The sequence below is a fragment of the Fusarium oxysporum genome, chromosome 2, assembly GCF_000149955.1.
Source record: "Fusarium oxysporum f. sp. lycopersici 4287 chromosome 2, whole genome shotgun sequence".
Lineage (NCBI taxonomy): Eukaryota > Fungi > Ascomycota > Sordariomycetes > Hypocreales > Nectriaceae > Fusarium > Fusarium oxysporum.
Window position 1 is genome coordinate 692385 of NC_030987.1, and position 25292 is coordinate 717676.

The 25292-nt window shown below is 49.2% G+C and overlaps 9 protein-coding genes across 12 annotated transcripts; 4 read left to right on the forward strand and 5 right to left on the reverse strand.

Annotated features, from left to right (window-relative positions):
- Positions 1-892: 892 nt before the first annotated feature.
- FOXG_05810 (uncharacterized protein) lies at positions 893-4339 on the reverse strand. Of its 2 annotated transcripts, none has more exons than XM_018384245.1 (3): positions 3770-4339; positions 3253-3718; positions 893-3201 (listed from the first exon to the last, which is right to left on the reverse strand). In XM_018384245.1, exons 1-3 carry the CDS (start codon positions 4045-4047, stop codon positions 3145-3147), a joined length of 801 nt encoding a protein of 266 aa, XP_018241303.1. In that variant the 5' UTR covers positions 4048-4339; the 3' UTR covers positions 893-3144. The 2 variants fall into 2 exon arrangements, with proteins under 2 accessions (XP_018241303.1, XP_018241304.1); XM_018384246.1 differs by having other exon boundaries at positions 3253-3715; positions 3770-4222.
- An 805-nt stretch (positions 4340-5144) lies between these two features.
- FOXG_05811 (uncharacterized protein) lies at positions 5145-6510 on the reverse strand (the record flags this gene model as incomplete). The annotated part of the gene is made up of 4 exons (XM_018384247.1): positions 5145-5550; positions 5599-5774; positions 5828-6123; positions 6183-6510. The coding sequence occupies 4 exons, from the start codon at positions 6508-6510 to the stop codon at positions 5145-5147; spliced, it is 1206 nt and encodes a 401-aa protein (XP_018241305.1).
- A 546-nt stretch (positions 6511-7056) lies between these two features.
- Positions 7057-8884, forward strand: FOXG_05812 (uncharacterized protein; the record flags this gene model as incomplete). The annotated part of the gene is made up of 6 exons (XM_018384248.1): positions 7057-7155; positions 7205-7275; positions 7325-7438; positions 7504-7596; positions 7646-8340; positions 8391-8884. 6 exons carry the CDS (start codon positions 7057-7059, stop codon positions 8882-8884), a joined length of 1566 nt encoding a protein of 521 aa, XP_018241306.1.
- A 373-nt stretch (positions 8885-9257) lies between these two features.
- On the forward strand, positions 9258-13564 carry FOXG_05813 (uncharacterized protein). Of its 3 annotated transcripts, XM_018384251.1 has the most exons (3): positions 9260-11564; positions 11649-11986; positions 12047-13548. In XM_018384251.1, the coding sequence occupies exons 1-3, from the start codon at positions 9397-9399 to the stop codon at positions 13276-13278; spliced, it is 3738 nt and encodes a 1245-aa protein (XP_018241309.1). In that variant the 5' UTR covers positions 9260-9396; the 3' UTR covers positions 13279-13548. The 3 variants fall into 3 exon arrangements, with proteins under 3 accessions (XP_018241308.1, XP_018241309.1, XP_018241307.1); XM_018384250.1 differs by having other exon boundaries at positions 9258-11564; positions 11649-13564; XM_018384249.1 differs by having other exon boundaries at positions 9260-11986.
- A 300-nt stretch (positions 13565-13864) lies between these two features.
- On the forward strand, positions 13865-14530 carry FOXG_05814 (guanylate kinase; the record flags this gene model as incomplete). The annotated part of the gene is made up of 1 exon (XM_018384252.1): positions 13865-14530. The coding sequence occupies one exon, from the start codon at positions 13865-13867 to the stop codon at positions 14522-14524; it is 660 nt and encodes a 219-aa protein (XP_018241310.1). The 3' UTR covers positions 14525-14530.
- FOXG_05815 (L-amino-acid oxidase) lies at positions 14445-16918 on the reverse strand. Its single transcript, XM_018384253.1, has one exon. It carries the CDS (start codon positions 16675-16677, stop codon positions 14893-14895), a length of 1785 nt encoding a protein of 594 aa, XP_018241311.1. The 5' UTR covers positions 16678-16918; the 3' UTR covers positions 14445-14892.
- A 542-nt stretch (positions 16919-17460) lies between these two features.
- Positions 17461-24530, reverse strand: FOXG_05816 (uncharacterized protein; the record flags this gene model as incomplete). The annotated part of the gene is made up of 6 exons (XM_018384254.1): positions 17461-20130; positions 20183-20516; positions 20604-22343; positions 22392-23860; positions 23919-24192; positions 24244-24530. 6 exons carry the CDS (start codon positions 24528-24530, stop codon positions 17461-17463), a joined length of 6774 nt encoding a protein of 2257 aa, XP_018241312.1.
- A 146-nt stretch (positions 24531-24676) lies between these two features.
- On the reverse strand, positions 24677-24775 carry FOXG_19123 (uncharacterized protein; the record flags this gene model as incomplete). The annotated part of the gene is made up of 1 exon (XM_018399308.1): positions 24677-24775. One exon carries the CDS (start codon positions 24773-24775, stop codon positions 24677-24679), a length of 99 nt encoding a protein of 32 aa, XP_018241313.1.
- Positions 24776-25029: 254 nt separating this feature from the next.
- FOXG_19124 (uncharacterized protein) lies at positions 25030-25248 on the forward strand (the record flags this gene model as incomplete). Its single annotated transcript, XM_018399309.1, has 1 exon — positions 25030-25248. The coding sequence occupies one exon, from the start codon at positions 25030-25032 to the stop codon at positions 25246-25248; it is 219 nt and encodes a 72-aa protein (XP_018241314.1).
- Positions 25249-25292: the final 44 nt, after the last annotated feature.

The following is a 25292-nucleotide window of genomic DNA, read 5'->3' on the forward strand; positions in this document are numbered from 1 at the left end:
TCATATTTAGAGGTTAGATATGATCTCAGTCGTAGCGATTAGGAACCTGACTTGAATTAATGAAAGGTAAGACCTTGTCTGGGAGCCAGCAGGCATGCCGTCATTTATACACCTTTGGAGACAGTCATCAGGATATCCAACCTTTCAGCCAAAAGCAACATCTGAGGCACCATGGAGGGCAAATAGCATATTGCTCATATATGTTAACTTATGTTCTTTACCTTTGTGTTAGGGCTGAAGTTTCTTTTAAACCCTTAACCTTATCACAGGTCTGGGAGCCAGATGCAGACAGTCTCTTCATTTATCAAATGTCAAGTCCGCGGGATGATGGGTTCTACGAACTTTGTTAAAGCCTGCTGGATGGTTTTGGAACCGTATTAAAAGCCCACTTCGGGTTGTCGTGAGGCATCTGTTATCTGTTTTCAAACCTTCAGTGACAAGTTTCGGGCTTCCCTGATATGTAAAAGCAACAGGACTTTTGCTTTGGGCCGTCTATCTCGCGAGCTTATTAGCCAGGATATGACCAAATTAACTCAACGGCTGTGACAGGAGATAGTGATCTAAACTGCTCAGAAAAGGCATCTCATAAAGCCTTAATTTATCTCACATACATTTCTTAATATTACAACAGCATTGGGGTTCGACTTTGTGCCACTAATTTCACTGATCTGGACTTCATCTGACTTCTATCGGAGCATTGCGGTCAAGCTAAATAGCCCTTTACCACGTCTCGTACCCGATTGGTTATCTACTGTAACGAAGACTAGATTCACACTTCACTCATGACAAAGCATGAGGGTGTCGCAGTTTCGCCCTTCGCTAAGTAGTCATAGAATAAACAGCTTTCCTCTTTTCTATGAAGAGATAATAAAACTGGTTTCATCTTTCACCCATATGCATTCCATCCCATCCATAAAACAATATCAGAACGTGACATTCCATGCAGTTCTGTTGCCAACAGTTCAGTATTCACTCTTATCCCCAACCTAATAGTGACCGCTCAACTTGAAAGCACCGCCGCAAATCGTTCTATGAACAAAGGAGTGGTAAGTTTAGTGGCGTACTTGAAGTCTTTGTTCGTAATAAGCAGTAACCAAGATAGAGTGCTATTCGAGCTCAAAGAACGTATAACGGTTTTCTAACTAAACAACTTATTGTTCAAGCTGGTTTGGTCTTTAACCATAGCCAGCTCCTTTATTCATCGCCACCTGGCTTCTTTTCGGCGACTCCACAACAAACTGTGAACCAGTGTCAGTCCCATAACGGTTGTTCGGCGTATAGCGAGCGCCCTGCAGAGAATGTAGCTGACTTTATCTACGGAAGCATATAAAAAGAGAAAGCATCTTTGCATCACCACCTCAGCTAACTAATAACGAAACTCATACACAACAAGCAACTTGACTTTACAAGTAACGACTCCCACAAACGACTCATCATTCGGGCACGTATCCTTCATCCTGTTAACCTATACCTATTTTCTCTACAACACTGTCAAAGATTAATTACATCGAGGATGTTCGATTCGGAATCGAAACCCTGGACAGGTTCTCAAAAGCTTTCGCCGAAGCACAACACAACTTTTATGAGATGGATGACTATGACTACTCCGCGGTGCAGAGGGAAACCTTGGATTAGCTGTACGAAGAAAACGAAGTCGTTTTTGAGTTTTAGGGCCCGTGGACCAATGATATCTCGGACTGGCGTGATTTGACCGTGCGTCTCGCACACTGCTATTTGTTTTCTCTTATGAAGGAGCTTGTGGACCTCATGCCAGCTAACCATCCGAAGAGCGAATACTGCATCCCCGAGTCATCCTTCTTAGCGATATCGCCGATTGTGAGAATACTATCCTGCGTGGCTTTCTTCTATGGGTCGTCGTTGAAGCTCACAAGCCCTCAAGAGCCGTCAATTCTCTCCTGCAGATTCATTCTTCTGATGATGCAGCGGAGTATTTGGTGCCCAAGTCCGAGGTTGATATGAAAGTGATTCTAATCCGTGTGACAGACTTACCCAAGTTGGCAGGTCCAACAAGCCAAACTTCCGCAAGTCTGTGACTGAAGGGCTTTTTTTTCTGGCGTGGAAGGTTTCTGGGAAGTATGAGGATATGTGGATGGACGGCCAGGGCTTTGCTATTGCTGATGTTCCTGAGTTGATCTAGTTTTCTTGCTGGACCAGCAACGCTCACACAGGAACGATGGGTGTTGGTGAACATGAGTAGGAATGTAGACTGGTAGGGTACAGATTAGGGCGGGTGTTGAAGTACTCAGATCGCCAAGGCGTTAGGTTGAGGTTTTATTTCTTAGGTAGCAGAATCATAGAAAGATATGCAGGTCATGTTTAACATTCCATAATCTTGGGTCTATTTGCCTCATGAGAACTGCATCTAGGACACTGACATTGTTCAGGAGAACCTATTCTTTGTACAGATGTGACTAGTAGCAATCAGATAAGGTGTTCGGTTGAGTTAAGGGAAACATAGTCATAGTTGGCTTCTGATTATGTCTGACAGTATCTCGTCGTTGCTTTGTCGTACCTCTTCGCTTAAAGCTTTGCTCCTTCCAAGCGAACCCCAACACAATTACGCGTCGGTCCGATGCCACGCGATAACTCCGTGTCCCGGAAAGTGGGGGTAGCCCGAATAGTGGATCCTCCCGTTCAGCCTTAGCAACCGTAATAACGCAGGTAAAGTTACGACTACCACAATAATTGAACATCCTCTCCTTTCATCACGAAGCTGTTAATAAAAGGACTCGAGACAAAAGGCATTTGTGCTGACAAATTGCGAGTGAACAACTGCCGAACATCGTCACTGATCCTTCTGTTCTTGGCGCGAGGGCTGTGCTTACAATCCCTGTCGCCACAACCTGTCAAAAACTTGGCACAGTTTGACGATCAGCCCAAAAAGGCGCAGGGCTTTTCTGGTTTGGGAATTCGATGTAACGGTAAGGCTGGAGCTCATTTCCCCTTAATTCTCGTCTGATTTTCGTGGTTCCCGCGGGTGCGGGTGTTGGGTCGTGAGTTGGGAATAGCTTCAGCCCCGACAGAGGCAGAATTGGTATCATTTCTAGAATTAAACTACTTTCGAGTGCATCAATCGAATCATTAGGTATTCCTGCCAGTCTCAAACGCCACACTTCGACTTGTTTAGTTGTCTAGCTCCGCGTATGCGTACCAATCGTCCTTGAAACCCCAATTGCTCCCCTATCATCAAATTAGCATTAGATCATCGTCAACCTGGATCAGAAAGCTTGCCTGCGCCTTAGTATTGTTCTTCAACCAGCAATTCGCGTTTAAACCGTCTAATTCGTCCTTCATGCGCTTCGAAAAGACGATGCTGGCGCATTTCACTCCGTTGCCGGTTTCGGCGTCCTTGTCGATCATGTTTCCGCAAGCTTCCATACAGTCTTCAATTGTATACGCATAGATAGGCGCGTAATCGGCAACAATACCTCCTCCCTCAGCTGGGGTGCCTTGTGCTGCGTTGACGCCGCACCACCACTTGAACTCGTAGCCTTTGTTGGTCTTGTACCGTGTCTCGTCTTTCTTTGAATCGGGGCAATCTAACTCCAGCAGGCTAACTGTGTCAGCAGCTCTCGGTACATAGGGAGCTGTGTCGTTGACTGATGTGCTGTTTTCGGGTGTTGGGCACGATGTTGCGGTTGGTTCTGCTGTTGCGGCGGGAGCGGTACCAGATGCTGAGTCCGCTGAGCAGTCACTACTATTAACATGTCAATAAGCATAATTGAATACATTTAAAGTTTAAACTTACGATTTATTTGCCAATGCAGCGCCCAATCCTCCACCTACACCCGCGCCGACAATGATAGCCGTACATAGAGCGACGAGCGCAGCGAAAGTCCAAACTCCAAGCCCAAAAGGAATCCTTACTCCATCTGATGACGCCTGCTGAGGATGATGATACCCGGGAGGTATATAATAATTGCTGTTATCGTAACCGGGAGCTACTTCTGGGGCTTTGGCGGCTTGTTCAGCGTCCGTGTTGACCTGGAGGCCTTCACTATCCGGAAGATGCTGTTGTTGGCTCATTGCGCAACTCAAGACGATCAAAAACCGCTGACGAAACAATAAATGAGAAGGAAGAACCAAGAGACAGGGAAAAGGAGCGGATCAGTCAGGCAGGATTAAATGGGGGCGCAACTTGGAGCCTTTATAACGACGATCCTTTTCGCTAAGCCTGGTTTCAAAATGGTATTACAGGCTACGATCTGTAAGCTGACCGCATCCAATCCGCAAATCATGGTTCATTTTGGCCCCCATGTTCTCGTTGTCGTAGCATGGCTAATAATATCCCTGCGAGGTGAGTGGGCTAAAATCCTGTTGGAGTTTGGAATGCGAATTTAGAGTAAAGCTTAGGATCTAGGCAGGGGTAACAAGCTTTTTAATCCATGAATCGGATAACGTCTTAGAGATCAGGTTTGGTGAGGTGATAAGGATGTCGTGGGCAAAATACTCGGTACCTACTTAGCTTTCAGCCCTGTGTTGTTGGGGCCCGTTTTAAGGCGCCGTCTTGGGTGACATTCAGGGTGGCATTTAGTGGCTCTAGCTTTTCGGGGTAGCATCGATACAACACACACAGCTCGCGATGCAACTGAAATTGCATGAGTTTTGTCTGGGCGTCAAGGGCAGCAATTTCCTAGAGTCATAAATAGCTGTGGAGGAACCCAGTCTACTGCGAACTGCTGAGGCACCTTGTACACTAGCAAGCCATAGCAATTCTCCGATGAAGTCCTGTCGCCAATCATGGCGTTGCCTTACCCTGAACCTCCGAGGAACGTCTCATTTCAGTGCATGATTGGCCAAAATCACGATCCACTGGGGTTGCTGCTTCAGACAAAAGTACGACGAGTTGCTGCTGAATGGTGCGGGTCTTTTCCTTTCCTATATTTGTGACCTGTTACATGTTATAAATGCTCTGCTCAGAAAAGAAATTTTTGAGACGTCTTTTCGCATCGGTATCTTGCACAAGTCTCGAATTGTTTAACAATTCAACAGTGGCGCTTCACGTAGGAGGCACAAGAACAAGAAATTTTACATCCCTCAGTAAAGCGACTTTGCCTACAAAGCGATGTTATATAATTTCTAGTTCAGACAAAGGCAATGAAATTGTGGTTGGTCTGTGACCATCACCATTCAATTTCTTTGTTTGTCGACTGACAAAGCCCCTGACAAAACTCAACCTCTTCCTGGATTCCACTTCTTGCTGCAATACGCGTTGCTGGCCAAATCTCCTTGCCATCCTTTTGTTCCTCCTTTCGATGCTGAACAACTGCATCCTTGAGCAATCTCTGAAAGTATAACACGCCTTTTTCGTTAAACGAATTCAGGTCTCCTGTGACATAGACCCCTGCGTTAAGGTTCTTCTGGGCCGCATTGCAAAGGTCTTTGTCTTCAGATTCAACTTGCTTGAAGAACTGGTCAATTTCTTGGAACTCTTCATCCGTTGCGTCTTTGTGGCGATAGACTTCGTATTGCATTGATGTTGTGGTTGCTGATGTTGGGACAACACGCATGAGATAGAAGTATTTGGTTCTTTTGTCAGTCAGTTGATGTTCATTTATTCGCAGACAGGTAACTCACGTCATGGTAACTGATGCATTGGGGAAGAAAAAGGTCGGTGCAACATCGAGGCCAGATTCTTTTCCTGGTTTGTCTTGCACGTAATGTTGGATCTGCCCTCCCTTGGTCTCGACTTTGTAAGTCTTGAGATCAGAAGTAGCAGCGATTCCAGGATGAGCCACCGAGCAGTGATAGCACTATATGCGCAGGTTAGCCAAAGCACTACCAGTATCAAGTTCGAATGGCTTACCTCGTTGTAATTGTCGACCAAAGTCTTCCAGTTATAGTTCCCATTCATGTCCCAGGCATGGTCGAAGGAGTAATCATCCATATCGAAGTTATCAAGTCTGGGTTGCTTGTCGGCACCCTTGAAATCGGCCTCCCATGGCACTGGCGTTTCATTGCCGTCAATGTTGATCCATACAAAGCCTCTATGGTCAACATAGACGTGAACCTTGAACAAACCATTGCTATCCGTGTCGAAAGTATCCATATTCTCAAACCGAGGAGCTTTTGCGAGTTTACCACTGAGACCGTATGACCAGCCTAGGCGTAGTGTCAGCTAGCCGACGAAATCTTTGACTTGACTTAGACGAGCTACTCACCATGATATTGACAAGCAAGAATTTTAGCATTGCCTTCGTCTTTAGTGATAACAGGATATGCACGATGACGACAGATGTTATGGAAACCATTCAGGTTACCTTCCCTATCTCGACAGAGGAAGAAAGAGAAGCCGGCTTCCTGATATCTGACATAATCTCCCGTCTTGCTGAATCGGCTCTTATGAGTGACTAGGAGCCACCGCTTGGAGAACACGGCTCGCCTTTCTAACTCGTACATAGCAGGTTCTCGGTACCAAGATGCTGGCAGGGCACGAGGTACGTCAGTGGTGGCTGGAGCAGCCTTGCTTTGAGAAAGAAATTGGAACATGGCGAAATGTTGGATCGGCAAGATTATCGATCTAATAAATTTGGCTATGTGTGAGAACTTGAAGTCTGAACAGGGTGGATATATCTATTATAAGGTATTGCCGAAAGGGAACATGATTTTATACATGATCGAGATTGCCACAAAGCTGCTGCGTCATGAACAAAGTTGCAGTCATGAACAAACACCTCAATGCTCGACAAACAACATAACGGGTAACTTATACAGTATTGGCAGACATAACCGACTCTATCTCGCACTTTCAGGCTATTCTAGGTTTAGTCGTTTTTTCGATAAAGGTGGTGGTTCATACCTCGTACATTCTATCCCATCTAGTTTTAGCGCCATTCCCCTCCTCCAACCTTCTGGTATTGAGTTTGTTGTTAGTTCAACCATTGATTTAGACTTGATATCTTACAGGGTATTATCGGAAATTACGGAATATGATGGCTATAACTTGGCCGGATTTCCATTTGAGGGGGACATAAGAAGAGGTTCAAGTTCAAGCAAGACACTGATCATTGTCATTTGTCATTGACCTAATCAAACATGTCGTCGCAATCTGATATCGAGAAAAAGCCAACTATGACAAACGTGGAGCAGAATCATGAAAATTTACAGGAGTTGGGGTATACGCCTGAACTCAAGGTATACTATCCTTCCATGATGTTTGGTTCTTGGTGTTGATAACGAACAGCGCAACTTCTCGGCTGTTTCTATGCTTGCAACATGCGTATCACTGATGGCGACATGGGAAGCTCTTTGCAGGTAAGTCGTCTAATATCTACCCTCAACTTTGTCTAAAAATGACCTTTAGCACGATGGCTACTGGTTTGATCAGCGGAGGTCCCGTCTCATTGATATATGGAGCTATTGTAGCTGCGATTGGCTCGATTTGTTCCGCCCTCTCTCTAGCCGAATTGGCGTCTGCGTGAGTCCAAACAGGAATCTTGAGGGAAACACCTTGGAGTTCTACTAATGCTTGCTGACCCTCAGTTATCCTACAGCTGGTGGTCAATATCACTTCGTTGCCCATCTGTCTGGCCAATCCACATCCAAGGTCACCAGTTATTTCGCTGGTTTCATCACGTCAGAGCCCCAACACCGTGTTATAGCTTATGCTAATACGTGATGTTAGCACCTTTGGTTGGATCACTGTCACAGGCAGTGCCCCGTTTCTCGCAGGTACGATGATCCAAGGCCTACTTGTTCTCAACTACCCCGAAACATACGTTTACGAACGTTGGCATGGAACACTACTCTACTGGGCTGTGCTCGTTGTCGCAGCAGTCGTCTGCATTTTCTGCAGCCACATCCTTCCCTTGGTTGAGAAGATCTCGATGTCACTCCATATTGCTCTGTTTTTCGTCATTCTCATCGTCATGTGTGCCGTCTCACCTACCAAGAACTCTGCGTCATACGTGTTCACTACCTTCGAGAATAACTCAGGTTGGGCCAGCGATGGTGCTGCTTGGTGCATCGGTATGCTGAGTTCCTGTTACGTCTTGATCGGCTACGACGGAGCAACACATCTCAGTGAGGAGATGAGGAATCCGGAAATCGGCATCCCATATGCCATGGTTGGCAGTGTGGTTCTCAACGGCTTTCTGGGGTTCTGCTTCCTGATTGCGCTGTTGTTCTGCATGGGAGACATCACTGCAGCGTTACAAACCACAACCGGGTTTCCAATCATTGAGATCTTTTACAATGTCACAAGAAGTCATGCAGGGGCTTCAGCAATGTCGGCTTCAGTTGTTCTTATGGCTAGTCTAGCCACCATCCCGTTGCTGGCGTCAGCGGCACGCGTTATGTGGGCTTTTGCGAGAGACCAAGGTATAATCTCCCTCGATAACATTGCAGGACTTTCAAATTGACACTTATAGGTCTACCATTTTCCAACACTCTCTCAAAAGTCGAAAAGAAACGTGGCATCCCAACCGTAGCGATCCTCGTCACATTGGTCATCTTGATACTCCTCGGACTGATCAACATCGGCTCTACAACTGCGTTCAACGCCATCCTATCCCTTGCCGTAGTTGGTCTGCAGATATCATATCTGGTTCCTATTCTTCTTCTCATCTGGCGTCGTTTCAAAACTCCTGAATCACTGGCCTGGGGACCCTTCCGGCTTGGAAAAACCGGTCTTTTTGTTAACATCATCGCTACGTTGTACTTGGTTTTCACAAGTGTTTTCTCGCTTTTCCCGCCCTACCAACCTGTTACACCGCAGAACATGAACTATGCGTCACTTGTGTTGGGAGCAACTCTCATCTTTGGGCTCGTGTATTGGTTGTTGTTTGCGAGGAAGACATACGCGGGAGCGTTGAACGAGATGGATGGGGTAGCTGCGAATGCCACTGAGGTGGCAAAGGGATAGGGCCCAGGTCATTGCCAGGAGACTGCTATGATATTCAAATACAAGTAAACCTATGACTTTGGTAGTTGATAGTTTGGAATAATCATTCATTTATTTGAAGTGTCGGGCGTCGAGAGCGATATCGTCACTGACTGAATCTCACTTCGTATATCTCGTAGCACACATCATTCGGTAGACAAATTTGGTACCGAGCGCCGCTCCGGAGGATTTAGGACATCCAAAGACATTTCACGTAGTGAAATGATGTTGAGGGGTGGCACAGTAAGACTGTATTGATGAACAAAGTCGGCATTCATGAGGTCTAGGGTACCACGTGATCATGCCGACCTTCGGATCCACATGAGCTCACGTTCTCGATGGGCGAGAGCCAAACACCAGGTCAAGACATCCCTCTTCAACAGGGAGACCGATATCGCATTTAACGCCCGACACCGAATAACGAGAATGCCATCGATGGCTCGTTGAGTTGACCTCAATGGCGTCGCAATCGGCTATCGCAGACCCCCGCAACAATGTATAACCGCGACTCAAGGATAATGCGCAAGCTCCTCGGCAAGGCTGCGACCGAGACCCCCGCAGGCGATGCAGTCAACCTTTCGATAACAAGTGCGCCCGCTTCTACAATCTCAGCCTCGTTTCGACCGCCGAAGTCGCAAGATGCCGTATATAGAGCCGGTGTTCCAATATTGGCCCTTGATGTCTCCCCCGATCGAAGAGCCGCCGTGCTGGCGGGTGGACATATCCTGAAGACAGTGGTACTCGACGATCCTCATAACTTCAACTTTAACTTTCGCGAGGGTGTGGACTTGAGAGCTGCGATTACTGCTCAGCCCGCTGGATTGAAGGGTAACCAGGCGGCGGATCAGCTCAGCATTCGCGATGTTAAATGGCACGGTGGTTCTACAATCTTCACGGCTTGCGCGAATGGCAAGATCTTCGCATACGATGTCGCACGAGTCGGATCTGGTGCGGCTGAGCCATTGGAATACATGCAGATGCAGGAAGATTCGCGCCAGGTTAACACCCTTGATGTCAACCCGCACCTCAAGAGCTGGCTTCTTTCAGGCAGCCAAGATGGCATGGCGCGAGTTTTCGATACAGCGGCACCTCTCCAAGGGCGATCGGGCGGCATCACCTTTCGACAACGATTCGCACCTCTGAAGTGCATCGACTCGGTCCGGCAAGTTAAATGGTCTCCAAAGGTTGGTCACGAAATGGCATGCTGTACCGAGGGTGGAGTGGTGCTCAAATGGGATGTCCGTCAACCAGCAAGACCATTGCTGAGGATCAATGCACATGAGAAGGCATGCGCTTCTATCGCATGGCACCCAGATGGAAACCACCTTATCAGTGCTGGCCGAGATACAAAACTCCATGTGTGGGATCTTTCGAGTTCAGCCGATAAACGACAGAAGCCGAAATGGTCTGTGACAACACCTGCGCCGATCTGGACAATCGCGTGGCGGCCCGGTTTGTGGTCTGCTACAGCACAAAATAAGCGCGTAGCTCAAATAGCAGTGTCCTACGATGATAGCAGCTCTCGTCGATATGGTACGTCGGCAGTACACATCTGGGACCTGGCTCGACCAACCATGGCATACAAGGAAATCGAGAGATTTGACGCTTCGCCAGCTGCTCTTCTCTGGCAAGATCAGGATATGCTTTGGACAGTTGGTCAAGACGGACTGTTTGCGCAAAACGACGTCGCATATGCGCCCAAGGTCATTGATCGTGAGTCTACTTCATCTATGGCATTTTCACCGAAAGGTGATGTTATGATGTTCCTTGACGAACGATCTCATCAAAGCAGTCGACCTCGGCCTCCCGTCACACACCATGCTGAGATAGTGCCCCGTGGTCCCTATGGATCGAGCCCAAGTGCCCCCATGCTGAGCATCAGTCGCAGCGATTCAGAGGAGGATGTCGTTGGCAGTTTTCTTGGTCCCAGACGACGGACGAGCCGAAGGAAAGCAGGACGATCCACCAATTTGAGCACGACGCCACCTTCTGGATCTGGCCTCGATGATAACAAGCCATTCCTGGCGCTTGACCAAGCCATCAATGTCACAGGTGTCTTCAAGACTCAGCAAACAATGGCTTTCGGTCGACTGCCTGCTGTAAAAACGACACAAATCTACCAATATCTCTCAGGATTATACCTCGAGACGCTCCATCAGGAACTCCCATACGTTAAAGACGGCAAGCCGCTCAATGAACGAGTCGGTGTTATTTTAGAACATTACGCTCGCGCAGCCGAAAGTGTTTCGTACTTCCGATTAGCCCAGACCTGGCGCGTTCTAGCCTACACGGTCGGCCTACTCCTCGATCGCCGCGCTCAATACCACCTTGACGTCCGTCTCGGACGTTTCCAGAAGGTGAAGATAGAAGAGAGAAAGGGAAGTGGAATGCTGAAGCCCGTTGACTTTTATACTGCTAGTCGAACCCCCGGCGACGAAACGCCCAGACGTCCTTCTGGAAAGTCAGGGCTCGGCAGCCGCTCTCTGAGCACTCGATCCCTCCTTGCGATGGGCTTCGAGAGCACGTCCAACGTCCCGACTCCGCTTGCGCGACCGGCTGACGCTCCAGATAATTCGAAAGAGCATGCACAACAGGTTGGCAAGAGACTTGCGGCCGTCACGGAGCCTGATGAACTTAGTCTTGGGCCTGGCATAAATGACAGGTTCGAAGACACCCCCCGAAAGCGGCTCGACTCGGTTCCCGTCTCTGATGTCAGCCATGAAAGCGAGAGCTCACAGATATCTAGCACTGAAGGATACGACTTTTACGACGCCGAGGTCTTGCTCAAGGCCCTCGATGTTCCTCCACCTAAGAAGAAGGAGCCTCTATCGTTGGATTCCACAATTCCAGAGGTTCAGAGGGTGACGCGCCATGATTCGGACGAGAGCTTTGCTCAGATGTTTTCGACGTCTGATGCGACCAAGAAACCTTCGGCTTCGACACCGAGAGGCACCGGACCATGGCGATCGAGTCTTGCGAGACATGCCTCGGACATGGAGAAGGATAATGAGTACCCGAGTCACATACGCGGCGAAGAAGTTCAAGTAGATACGCCGACGGATTCACCTCAGCCGCGACCACATAGTAAGAAGTCGCCGACCGACTCCCCAGAGGATGTTTTCTTAATATCTCAAACCACAATAGGGACCGATGATTCGTTCCCGTCGCAAACATCAGAGCCCCTACAATCTGAACCATCACCCCCCAAGATTGTCGCGGAGTCACTTCCAGCGAAGGAAGACTCCCCGCAGCCACAAGTACTTGTTCCAGCAAGTCATCCCAATCGATCCAGCAGTCCTGCCAAGGACCTATTTCCTGCGCAGAAAGATCTACGGCCTCACATTGTTGAGACAGACTTTCTCCCATGGGACGATGATCCTTTATATCCCTTCCCGACTACTGTGTCTGGCGAGAGCCCGATTGTTTCACCACTTGATCCCTACACTTCTATCACAGAGGCCTTGCACTACGAGTCGCGAACTTCTGCTGTTAATGCTTCAGCCATCGTTCTCCTTCTCAAGCCTTTAGTACCCGACTTCGTGATCGACTATCACCAGGCGAATGCAGTCCTGCGACAGCACCACTCGAGACTAATGCAAATGGGGCTCTTCATTGAGGCGTCGCTCCTACGGAACCTGTGCATCAAGGGATGGCCCGAAGGTTTACCTCAGTGGGGCGAAAACTACACAGCAATTTTCACACCAGCGCAACAGAATGGAAAGGTCAGCTTCCTTTGCTCTGCGTGCAAGAAGCCTAGGGAACTTGATCCCAAAGATGGCCCAGAAGCTATTTGGACTTGTGAGAGATGCCGCACTACCATGGCGCCTTGCGCTGTCTGTGGTCATCGAGAACCAACGCATGCTGAATTCGCGCCTGTGGAACTACCAACCGCCTTGGGCTCCCCAGACACCTGGCTCTCCCAATGGTGGTACTGTCCCGGCTGTGCGCACGGCGGTCATGCTTCCTGTCTTACAGCATGGCACGCTGTTCTCGATCAGCCAGACTCTAGCGGCTCAACTACCTTTAGCGATGGCTGCTGTCCCCTCGATGGCTGTGGACACGCCTGTCTTCCTGGGCGATATCGCGGCGAGACGAGCACAGCACGATCTGATGAGATCGGACGCGCGACTGTAGAGAAGACGAGGGCAAGAGATGAACGGGGAGCAAGCAGTAGCAGACGATCAAGTCCTCGTGCAGGTATGGATCGATCTGTCAAGAGTGATGGCAACGATATACCGCAGAGCAGAGCGGTAGGTATGGCGAGGGATGCGCTAAATAAGGGTAGTGGAGGGATCCTGAGCTCGAGTCCTGGAAGGGCTGTTGTGACGGGAGAAAGGGAGAGGAGGAAGAGCGTCAAGTTTGCGGGCACTGATTGATAGAGCTACGGTGGACAGTGTTGTGCCTCGGGTTGTTACTTTTAGCATGGCGTTTGGACGTGGAGTTATCCGTGGGCAGTGCAATTTGGTCAGGGGCAGAGATCATGGCGTTTTAGCTACAAGATGGTTGTTGGATGTCCTCTGTTGGAGATGCGCATAGTTGAGCGATGAAAGGAATTACTAAGAAGGAACATTTAACTGCATAGTTTAGCAACTAAGTTCTCATTATAAAGTATCATCTTAGGCAGCAGTGAGGGCTTTGAAGTTTATTGCCCATATATTTGAGATGTGTTTGCCTTTGTGCTGGGCTTCAAAGCCTCTTTTGAGCCCTCAACCTTATTAATACACGAGAATAATACAGGTCGGACGACGTATCATCTTCTACCCTAACTCAAAGACCGGTTTTCAGAATTTTGATCCAGTTTCATACGAGACTCGTCGCACTTCCGAACGATCTGTTTACCTTATCAACGACTAATCATCATCGTATCCTCCCCAGACATCCCATTTCTCTTCGCAACTATCTACACCCTCGAATATTGTTGAGAACATGGATGTCTCTGACTTAGAGTCACTTACACGCAATATGAGCACAGGAACGTGTTGTCTTGAGCCTTCTCCTTTCTTTCATCATGCTGAACGTGTTCTAGTACATACTGATACTCGTCCCATTATTGTGTCGGGTCACTCTGGCGTTGGCAAGGGTACTCTGATCCAAAGGCTGAAGGATAATCATCCGACCGTCTTTTCTTCGGCTGTCTCGCACACAACACGCCAGCCGCGACCTGGCGAGGCTGAGGGAGTCGCCTACTTTTTTCGCTCCCCGCCCGAGATTCACACTATGATAATGCGGAAAGAGTTCGTCGAACACACCTATTTCAACGGCAACTACTATGGCACGAGCAAGAAAGTCATGGCTACACTGATGAAGGAGGGGCTGACTCCCATATTGGGCATTGAGATGGAAGGCGTCAAGGCGATGAGATCTTCAGGCCTGGAAGCTCGCTATGTCTTCCTCAAGCCCCCGAGTCTCGAGATACTCGAAGTCCGACTTCGGGCCAGCGGAACAGAAGATGAGGCAAGCATCTCGCAGCGTTTGGCACAAGCCAAGCTCGAGCTTGAGTTTGCAGAGACTGGAGTGCACGATATTATCATCGTCAACGATGACCTTGATGAAGCGTATCGACAGCTGGAGGACTTTGCTATTCATGCTTCAAAGAAACGCAAAGCGGGTAGCATGTGCTGATTGGCGTCTATTTACATATATACTCAGGCTCTAATGGCAGTGTTATGACAAAATGACGTTCTGTCTTCAGCTCGGAATATTTCGAGAGATCAATAAGGCCTCTTAATCCTAACATATACTAATATCCTACCCAATGGTCTGAAAGGTGATTCTATCTGCCTGACTCCTGATATGTAAAGTTGGACTTTCATGTTGCCATGCAATCACGTGCAAAGACCTTGATATAAACTACCATTCATGCTATACGAACCGAGCGAGCGGCGCCACGCATTGTACAATGTTTCTCGCGAAGGGAATCGCGAGATTTGTGTAATAGAGCGGATGCAGCAGCGAAGGAGTTTGCCTAAGATCTAGCGAGCTTACCTAAGTTATGGCTTAGTTTCGTCCCTAATCCATCTGCCCATCCAGCGTCGATTGATCTCCTTCGCTTCTTCCACCATCCCTAGCTCTAGCAACAGTTGAATAGTACCTCTAGCCGCCGAGTATATAGCTGAGCTAATCCAAGCCTGCGTCGGGGCCGAATGCTCTCCAATAAAAATAGTGTTATGTTCAGTCTGATGATACGCTGGGATGTAGAGGTTATGCTGCTCAACATCAGGACGACACCACGAGGTCGCAGTATGTTCATCTTGTAACCAGCATAGTCTCTCATAATCGCCCGTGTAAAGCTCGCGCGCTTGCTCCCCATGAAGACTCACGATTGCGTCGAGAACTGTTTGAACGTGCTCTTCGTCAGAGAAGCTGACGTAGCGATCACTCCAATCTCCACCACGGTAGTGTGTTATGAGCCCAGGTCGGGACTCGTTCAATCCGTAGACAGGATAGTATAAAGCACCGATGGGTCTACTCTCAGGAATAGAGTAACCACCAAAGATAGGTCGCTCGCCCTTCTCCCAGAAACGTTCGGAGAAGAGGAGGGAGACTTTGCAGGCTGACTTAAAGCGTAGGCCTGCTTCGCTGATTGCGCGACCGAGGACGGATGAGAATGAGGGTAGAGCCATGAAGCGGGTCATTGTGAAGGGAACTGCCATGATGGTGTAGTCATAGTCCTTGGACTCAAACGTCCGGTTCTTGACGCTGGGATACCACAAGAGTCTTGTTCGAGTTTGGCCACCTTCGCCCTTGACAGATTCAAGCTTTCTGATCTTGCGATTGAGAACCAAACGGTCGGAAACATGAGGGATGAAAGCATCAGTGAGCCGATTGAATCCTCCGTCAACGCACTTCCATTCCGTCTCGCCCAGTGAGTCTTTAGTCCCATCTAATGCGAGATTTGAGTTGTGCACCATTTCATCCCAGAAGACATCGTAATCCGTCGCAGTCCATATCGCATCAGTGATGTTTTCGCTGGCATGGAAAGCTGCCCTCATCATGCACTGTTCACTCCAGTCATCATAGCCCTGGCTCATGACGAACTTGTGAGAGCGCCATACATCGGCTTGGATGGCCTTGAGCATAGTTTCGTTCTTGAGGATCTCGTTCATGCGGTGCTTTGTTTCGTTGTATTCGGTTGATACCATAGCTGGCGGTTTCGCGAGGCTTGAGTTCGCATGGATGTCTGCTCTTGTTGGAATTCTGCCATCTGGATGGCGGCCAGTTCCCCAGGCAATAAGCTCATTAGGATGATGCTGAATCCAAGGGATAAAGTCGACTTTCCACTTTGAGTCATTTCCATTCATCTCATTGAGAGTCTCAGCCAATTGGAAAGTCAGCCGATGCTCCGTATACTCATGTGTAGAGTCATCGCTCTTGTAGGTAACAGTGTAAGGCAATCTCATCGGACCCATCTCAGCAAACTCCTGCGTACCACCGACGAACTTGGTTCTGAAGCGCCCGCCGACTCTGTCACTAGCTTCGATGATCTCCCAGTTGTGAAGACCTATGCTATCTAGCATTAGAGCGGTGGTGAGCCCAGATACACCGCCTCCGACAATGGCGACGGAGGCATTGGGAGCTTTGGAGACTGGGTTGCAATTGAGCTTAGCGACATCATCGAACCAGGCTCCGATTGAGTCGAAATTTTGCATCTGAGGCCTTTCGGTACAGGAACTCAGTTGTTGGGCCTTTGATGGTAATTTGCTGCCATGTGCGGTGCTCAAGAATAGTAGCAGGAGAACTGAGGCGCCCCAGCGCTTATCGGTGAACTGGACCATTGCAGTTGCTCAGTAGGCCCTTTGTATGTCCAAAAAGGTTAAGAGATAGCGAGTGAGGCCTGGATGAGTTGAGAGGTACATTGAGCTATAAGTATTTCCACCTTGAGCCATACTTCTCAATCACCAATTGAGAACTGCATAGTTGCGAAAATTCATGTCTACCTTGATGGAACCTGTTGCATCTTGCGATATTAATTATTCATATCGCTGCCCTAAAGAAAGACTCATGTTTCCATAGAATATGTACGGCAGTTGCATAAGTGAAAGCAGATGGGACTTGATCTGCATGGAAAAGACCCTGATGGCTTGGCGCCAACCCCATCAAGGGCATCAGCGCCGGGCCACAGCACCTTGTTCATAGCAGTGATCACCGAATTATTGAATATAGTAGTGGTGGCCACGAAGCAAAGATCAGTCACCAATGTTCTAGTGCAGAAGCTCAGTTGTCCTTGCAGGAGTGGAGCTATCTCTCCGGGTTCATGGACGTGGATTTCCCGCCGAACTGGAGACATGTTGCGAGGGTTACGCTGCTTCCATCATAAGTCAGGAAAGTATTTAGACAATTTTAGGATAATTTAGGACATTGGGAGTCAGTTTAGAGTAATTCAGGATAAATCCAGCAGAATCTCCGAGTAGAATCCATCAGGCCTGGATACCGAAGCGGGATACGATTGTGGTGAATTGACCAAGATGCTGAATATCTATATATGTGTATAAAGAAAATGTTCAATCTAGTTAACCATAAAGAAACTCTAACTCAGAATGCATCTCTACCGATCAGTCCTACACTCTAGGTCCCCAAAGTCTCGCCCTCTCCGCCTCAAACCCGGCCTTGTCCTCCGCCGTAGTCCTCAAGAACCCAATCTCCTTCCAGATATGGATGTACTTCCTCACCACAGTCTCCGAAACAGGTCCAACAACCGAGAGAGACTTGGAGTGCTCAAGCGAATGCTTCACATCGAGAACAAGACCACCGCAGGCCATGCGTAGGTATGTGTCTTCGAGGAAATCCGCGAGTAGAGCAGCGGGGTTATCCTGCTGAGGAGCTTTGCGCACCATGTCGAGCCACTGCTTGAAGGGGACTTTGTTTGGGATGCGAAGGGCGTCGGAGAGGATGTTGTTAACGTCGCGCCATTGTTGGCCAATGGGGTTGTCGATGTGGTAGATTGGGTAAGGGGTGTGGTCGGAGAGGATGAGATCGGTGAGAGTATCAGCGATGTCGTTGACCGGAGTCCAGTTGAGGTTTCCGTCGACGTCAGGAAGAGCATTCAGAGTCTGAGAAGATTTGATGAGGAAGCCGAAGTGCTCCATTGGGTTCCAGTAACCGCTTGTCTTGGACCCAGCGATCTGACCAAGACGCACGACCATGGGACGGAAACGGTCGGTGAACTTGTGGAGAGTCTCATCAAGCATCCTCTCACAACCCCATTTCGCTTCAGCATACCCGTTACCGAGTAGTGAGTCAATGGTAGTTCTCTCCTCAGGAACAAGAATCTTTCCAGTCTGCCCAGCAGCCAACCCCCACTGTCCAACGACACCAATTGACGAAATCATCTGAAAGCTGAACTTGAAGTCCGCGGGACGACTAGAAGCACACTCACGTCCCAGATCAAGAAGATTGCGGAAGACCTGGAACTGAGACTCGAATCCAGACAGAGGACGCTTCGCACTCATGGGCCAAGCATTGTGGATGATGTGCGTGACAAACTGGATCAAACACGCGTACTCGCTATCTTTGACTCCAAGCTTAGGCTTCGAGGTATCGGCCTGGAAGATTTGCACCTTGGACTTGAGATGCTCTGGGAAGCGAATACCCTTGTCTCTCATGGCCTTGTACTGGCGTGTTGTCGGGTCTTCTCTGTTGGGGCGGTTGAGACATACGATGGTGCGGACTTCTTCGAGTTGCGCGAGGGCGTAGACGAGATGGCTTCCCAAACCGCCTGATGCGCCTGTGACAAGGACGACGCTTTCGTTTTTGCCAAGAGGAGGACCATCTGGGTTGGAGGTCGGGGCTTTGAAACCAGCGGTGTACCTGTTGACAAGCTCGGTGATTGCTTGTTCGCGTTCAGCGAGGTTGGACGTGTCGCTGTGGGTGATGATTGTTTCTTGCGCGACAGCTTCAGAGACAACAGGCGCAGGAATGGCAACAGGTTTAGGAACCGGAGTAGCCAGACCCATCTCTCGCGCCAGCATAGTCTTGAGATCGCCAACGGTCTGACACTCCATAAACAACTGCTCATGTGCGATGTCCAGACCAAAAGTATCCTGGAACCGACTTGCAATGACAAGTGACAGAAGAGAATCAACACCACAATCTGCAAAGTTCGTCTCATCGTCTAAATCAGAGCGCGCAACACCACTCTCCTCAGAGATAATCTCGAGAGCGCGCTCAAATTCAACTTCAGCTGATTCAGCGAATTCTTCTTGGAGCTCTGGAGTGGCACTTCCAGTGGTAGTCGTGTCACGACCTGAGTCACTAGCCGCAGAAGATGAACTTCCAGAGACATCTTCGTCTGCACCGAGGAAGGTTCTCAGATCTTTGACGGTGGGGTGTTCGAAGAATAGGGCGTTGAAGTCCAGATCAATGTCCAGTTCTTCCTGGAAGCGAGCGGAGATGGTGAGACCGAGCAGGGAGTCGATGCCGACGTCCGAGAAGGTTGTGCTGTAGGTGAAGTCGGAGACGTCAATTCCGCTTTCCTCTGAGATGATGCGGATTGCAGTAGAGAACTTTGGTGGTTCTACCTTGACAGCTGGCTTGTTCTGGGTTGGCTTGGAGGTGGAATCCTTCGTTTGCGAGGGAGTGTTTCGGGGCTTGTCTTGAGTCTGGCGCTGAGGCTGGCCCTTTTTGCCGCTCTCAATTGAGAGGATCACCTTGAGGACTCTGCGCGGGACACCTTGAATCGCGATCTGACCAAAGAACGCGACAACTCTATCCTGGTCAAAGATCGTCACATCACCATACCAGAGCTTGTCCGCTCCAGCATGCATTTGAGTATAAGTAGTATACTCCTTCTCAAAGTCCAAAGGCTCGAAAAGCTCAAGCGATCCCCACCCATGGTTCATGTAAACATCGACGTCAATATCTGTGTGATCATTGCAGTTCATAGCAAAACCACAAGACTGAGTAAGAGCGTCGATGACGGCGGGATGAGTGTGGAAGTCACCGTCGCGCTTGACCGTACCGAAGCTGATCTTGCTGGAAGCTTCGAGGGTTTCGCTGTTGAGGACGACTTCGTCGATTGCGCGGTAGTCGTCATGGAAGCGTGCGAGGGGACGGATCATGCGGTAGGCCATGGAGCGGTTGAAGCGTGCGCTTTCACCGGTGGTAATTTGGTTGCGGAGATTCTGAATCTTCTGCTTCATGTTGCGGGCTTCGCTTTGGAGGCTGTCTTGATGGCTCCGGTCCTTGAAGCGGACTACACAGGCGGAGTGCTCTTGCAGATGACCCTTGCTCTATCAGGTTGTCAGCATACGCACTAATATTGAATGATAGATTGATACTCACATCGAAAGACATGAAATTGATTGAGACTGATCGAGATGACCAGTCTGCCTCAGCATGGGCCTGAATGGGCTGGCGAGATCCATCACCACGGAGGATCAAAGCCTTGGACACGGTCATGTCCGAAACCACAACCATATCATCCTTCTTCTGTGGCTGATACCTCTCAAGTATATACTTTCCCAGAGTCAATGCGATGTCAGCATAAACCGATGGAGTGCAAAGAGGAATTCCATCGACCTCATGACCCTGTACAAGCGGACTCAAGTCTTTGCGAGCAATATCGGCTTCAACAACAATATGAGTCTTCTTGGAATCGCCACTCTCTTCCACAACACTATGAATAGTAGTACTCTCAAGTTTAGAAACATTGTTGATGACCAGAGGAGGATCGCCCTTTCGCAGCGTCCAGTCATTGACGTACTAGATCCAGTACTCCTTAAGATCCCAGCTATAAGCTGGAAGATCGACGACAGTGTGTGCTCCGGGGAAGTTGCTCTGGTAATCAGCCCAGTTGATACTAGCACCAGCGTCGTAAAGGCTCTTGAGTGCTGCGGAGAGCATGTCCCATGGTGCTCGGCTACGCTGGAGTGAGGCGACACAGGTGATCTGTTGACCAAGGGTAGGCTTGACCATGCCTGAGACAGCTGGGTGAGGACCAACTTCGAGGACCATGGAACGATCGTTGATATAGCCATCGCGGTAAGCAGTGGTCAATGCGGCGAGCATGTCGACAGGCTGTCGAGAGTGTCTAGCGAGATATGAGGCATCAAAAGGATTCTCATTCTCGACGACTGTACCTTCCAAGGGACACAGAACTGGAATTCTGGGCCCGGAGAACTTTACTTTGCTGGCGAGCCTCTCGATGTCGGACACCACTGGCTCCAACTGAGATGAGTGGAAAGCGTAGGGGACCTTGAGAAGAGTGGTCTTGAAGCTAGCCGCCGTGAGCTGCTCCTTGACCTTGGCGATCTGCTCATTCGGGCCAGCAAGCACTGTCTCAATGGGAGAGTTGATACAAGCAGTCTCGTACTCTTGTCCCTTCAGAGCCTCGGCGATCTCCTCCTGGGAACCCTTCACCACAAGCATGGCGTGGGTACCACGAGTACACTTCTGCTCAAGAAGCTGAGCTCGACCTCCAACAAGGAATAGTGTATCAGTGTCTGACAGAACTCCAGCGATGTTAAGAGCAGCATATTCGCCAAGACTGTGTCCCACAACAGCAGTTGGAGTAATTCCCCACGACGCCCAAAGTTTGCTCAGGGTAATCTGAAGACAAACACTAGCAAGCTGAACAAGTGAAGGCGCAAACTTGCTAACATCAGGCTCATCAGATTGAATGAAAGGAAGCATAGAAGTAAATCCCAAATTCTGTGCAATCTGATCCAGTGAAAGAAGCTCATTGCGCACGAATTCGTTCTCCTCAAAGAGCTGCTTTCCCATTCCTGGGTACTGAGCTCCCTGACCTGTGAAAGTGAAGACCACCTTTGGTGCTGCCTTGGGCCGTGTGACGCCAGTATTGTTCTGGAGAGCTGTTTCGATTTTGGAGCAGATTTCTTCGGGGGTTGCGCCGGGGACAAGAACGCGGTGTTGGTGGTGGATACGACGTGCTGTAGTTGTGTAGGATAGCTCGGCGAGGGAGATATGTGAGTTTGTGCTGAAGAATTTGAGCATTGAGCGCATGTTTCCTTGGAGGGAAACACCACTTTTTGCAGTGATGGCTATGGGGAATTGGACGCGAGAGTCATGGTTGGCAATAAGTTGTTTCCTTGGTGGTGCGTCCTGGATCAACAGAGCGGAGTTACCTCCCGCAGCACTGAAGTTGTTGACAAAGACACGTCTAGGGTTGGTCTCTGTGCCTTTCTTCCATTGCGTCGGCTCCAAAGCAATGCGAACGTTTCGTTGTTCAAGATCAGTGGGGAAGCGATGGTTGATCTTGTTCTTGATGCCGCAGTGTGGAACGATGGTGTCCTTCTTCAACATTTGAAGGACCTTGATCACACTGCAGACACCAGAGGCAGCCTCACCGTGGCCGATATTTGATTTCGCTGAGCCGATGTAGAGCTTCTGGGAATCTGTACGGGCGACTTTGCCGTCTGCTAGAGGAGGTGCGAAAGTCTCGAGGACACTGGACATCTCTGTGGCATCGCCAGCTTGAGTGCCTCTGTCATTGCGTGAGTAAGGACCATGAGCGGGAAAGGTGTAGACTTACGTTCCGTGCATCTCAACATAGCTAACAGAATAAGGATCAACAGCAGCCTCATTCAAAATCTTGTTAAAGATAACCCGCTGTGCACCAACATGCGGCCGCGTAATCGACTCCGACTCAGCAGAATGGTTCGTATACGCACCAAGAACAACACCCAAGATCGGATCATTCTCCGCAATCGCATCATCAAGCCTCTTGATAATAATAGTCGCAACACCTTCACCTCGACAATAGCCATCGGCGCCATCGTCAAAGGTCTTGCAGTTACCTGTGCGCGACAGAAAGTGTCCCCTGTCAAGACCAGCGTGATAATCAGGGTTGGTCAAGACATTGGTACCGCCGGCGATGGCAGTGTCGACGTCACCTTGCCAGAGAGCGTTGCAGGCTAGATGGATACCGGCTAAGGATGATGAACACGCTGTGTCGACGGCGTAGCTCGGGCCGCTGAACTTGAAGAAATAGTTGATGCGGCCGGGAATGAAAGCTCTGTTTCCGCCGGGGATGTAGTACGTGTCAATGTTCTGGGCACTGTTTGTTTCCATCCAGTCATTGCTGGTGACACCATAAAAGATACCAACACGATCATGTCGAGTAGAGGGCGTAGCATCAGGAACGATACCAGCTTGTTCGATTGCTTCGTAAGCTGTCATGAGAGCCAACCTCTGCGCGGGATCAATCTGAGGAGCTTCTCGGGGTGAGATGTTAAAGAAGCGAGCGTCAAACTCGGAGGGGTCATCTAGCCAGCAACCAAACGGCGTAGCGCTTGTGTTCTTTCCTGCGCCGGTAGGGTCAACGTGTGTTTGCTGATCCCAGCGAAGACTTGGAACGGGCTTGTGGACGTCGAGACCTTTGTAGAGAAGATCCCAGTAGGCTTCTTTATCTTTTGCTCCGGGGAAGCGACCGGACATAGCGACGATAGCAAGCTTTGGCTTGTTTGTTCCGGCGTCAGGAACGCTTGGGACATTGGTGGGTTGGCTAGGCATGTTGGTTTCCGGAACGAGATAACGAAGAGATGTCTTCTTGAGAGCAGTGTAAATCAAATGTTCAGCATTCGAACCAATCGACTGAACACTAAACTGCTGAGATCCAGTAGTCTCAAGAGCTGCTTGAACATCATCAAAGATCGAACTCCATCGAAGAGGGTGAAGGAGAGCCTGAGCGATGGCATCTTCCAAGAGTGTCGCGAAGCTTCGCTCTTCAGGCTTGGAACCCGTGCTGGAGAGAAGAGGAATCTGTTCAGATGGTGACACAGCCTTGTTGAGCATCAAGCCATCAACGATCCGTCGAGCGTCTTTCTGAGAGTACAGATGTAGTGCATGGTAAGCACCATAGACGGGGATACTCTTAGCGGTGATGGTCTTGGAAGCAAGAAAATGCGTGAGATCACCAAGGCGCTGGGGCGGGCCGCTAACAGTAATACCATTTGGTGCATACGCACTGATGTAAGGCATACTAGTCAAGACGCCTCCATCCTGAACGGTCAAATTAGTATGCAATTGTTATCTCCATGTGTTGTGTTACGTTACTTACTTGGGTATCCCAGAACTCCTGGAAAACTTTTGCTGCCTTTTGGCCAGGGACAAGAAGAGCCCAGCTCCTGTTCAAGCCTTGGCTTGGATCGATTCGTCGAGCTGTATCGGTGACGAGAAGGCCTGTTCGAAAAGCTGCGACGACGGATGAAACAGCCATGGGGATCAGGTCTGCGGTAAAGCTGCTGCAACTGACAGCCGCAGCCGCGAAAGCGCCGGTACAGAGACCAACGACCCTTGTATTCTGCGCATCATATGAAGAAATACCTGCTTGACTACTGAATGTTAACACCTCCCCAAGCAGAATTGAACTGTCAGCGACGTACCTAATGAACGTACCAAGCTGATACAAAGTCGTCATCGCCATATCAAGCGCAATACATCGCGGTCCACTCTGATCCCAAAGAAGAAGATCCTCCTGGCACGTAAACCGCGGAAGATCCTTTCTAATACTATAGGGGATTTTGAAAAGCTCAGCGCGGAGGGCATTGTAACTCTGGTTCAGAAACTCATGAAGAAAGAGATTGTCGCGCTTCTGGAGGAGGTACTGTAAATGAGGTTGGACCTCAAAGGTTTGGTCTCCGAAGAGATACAGCTTCATGTGGGATGCCATGACAAAGGTGTTGAATCTTGTTGATGTTTCGGTTGAAGTCTATGATGTTTTGTCTATGGTTAGTTCTCTCTTGGCTCTTGATGAGACGATGCCTCTTTTATCTACCTTCATATCACTCCATTCCTTCCATTGACCTTATCTCGCTGTCATCTTCTATCAGAGATCTTCATCATCTTACTCGGAGTCCGGCATATCAGACGCTCAATCTTCTGAATGCCGTCATCACGGCCCCCCATTGCCGACATCAACAAAGAGGTTTCATTCCCGACACTGAGCCTCATCATACCAAGATAATGCACGTCTGACCCAAAACAGACATATTGCCGTTGTTGTCGTACAAAATATCAGCCATGTTCCTGTATCAAGACTTGTAAGACGGCGTCCGAGTCTCGGGAATCAGGTCGGTTCAGCTCGGGAACTTCACGGCGACTAAGGACTTCGGACGCCGCTTGATCCCGTCATCTCTCATAAAGCCTGATCCTATCGCGTTTAACGTTCTATGTCTACACTAACAGTCAAGATTCAGTGCAAGATGGACAAGACGGATAGAGACGCTGTCATTGAGCATGCTACGCAGGTTAAACACCTCGTGCATGATCCCCACAGCTTCCTCACTGAACTGGTCGCGCAGCAACAGCAGTATCACTGCATTGCCTGGCTTTGCCACTTCGACATTCTCTCGACATTCCCCAGCCTCAGACTCTATCGCATACTCTGATGTCGCACAGGCTCAAGTCCCGCTGTCAAGCTGCAGTCAGTAGC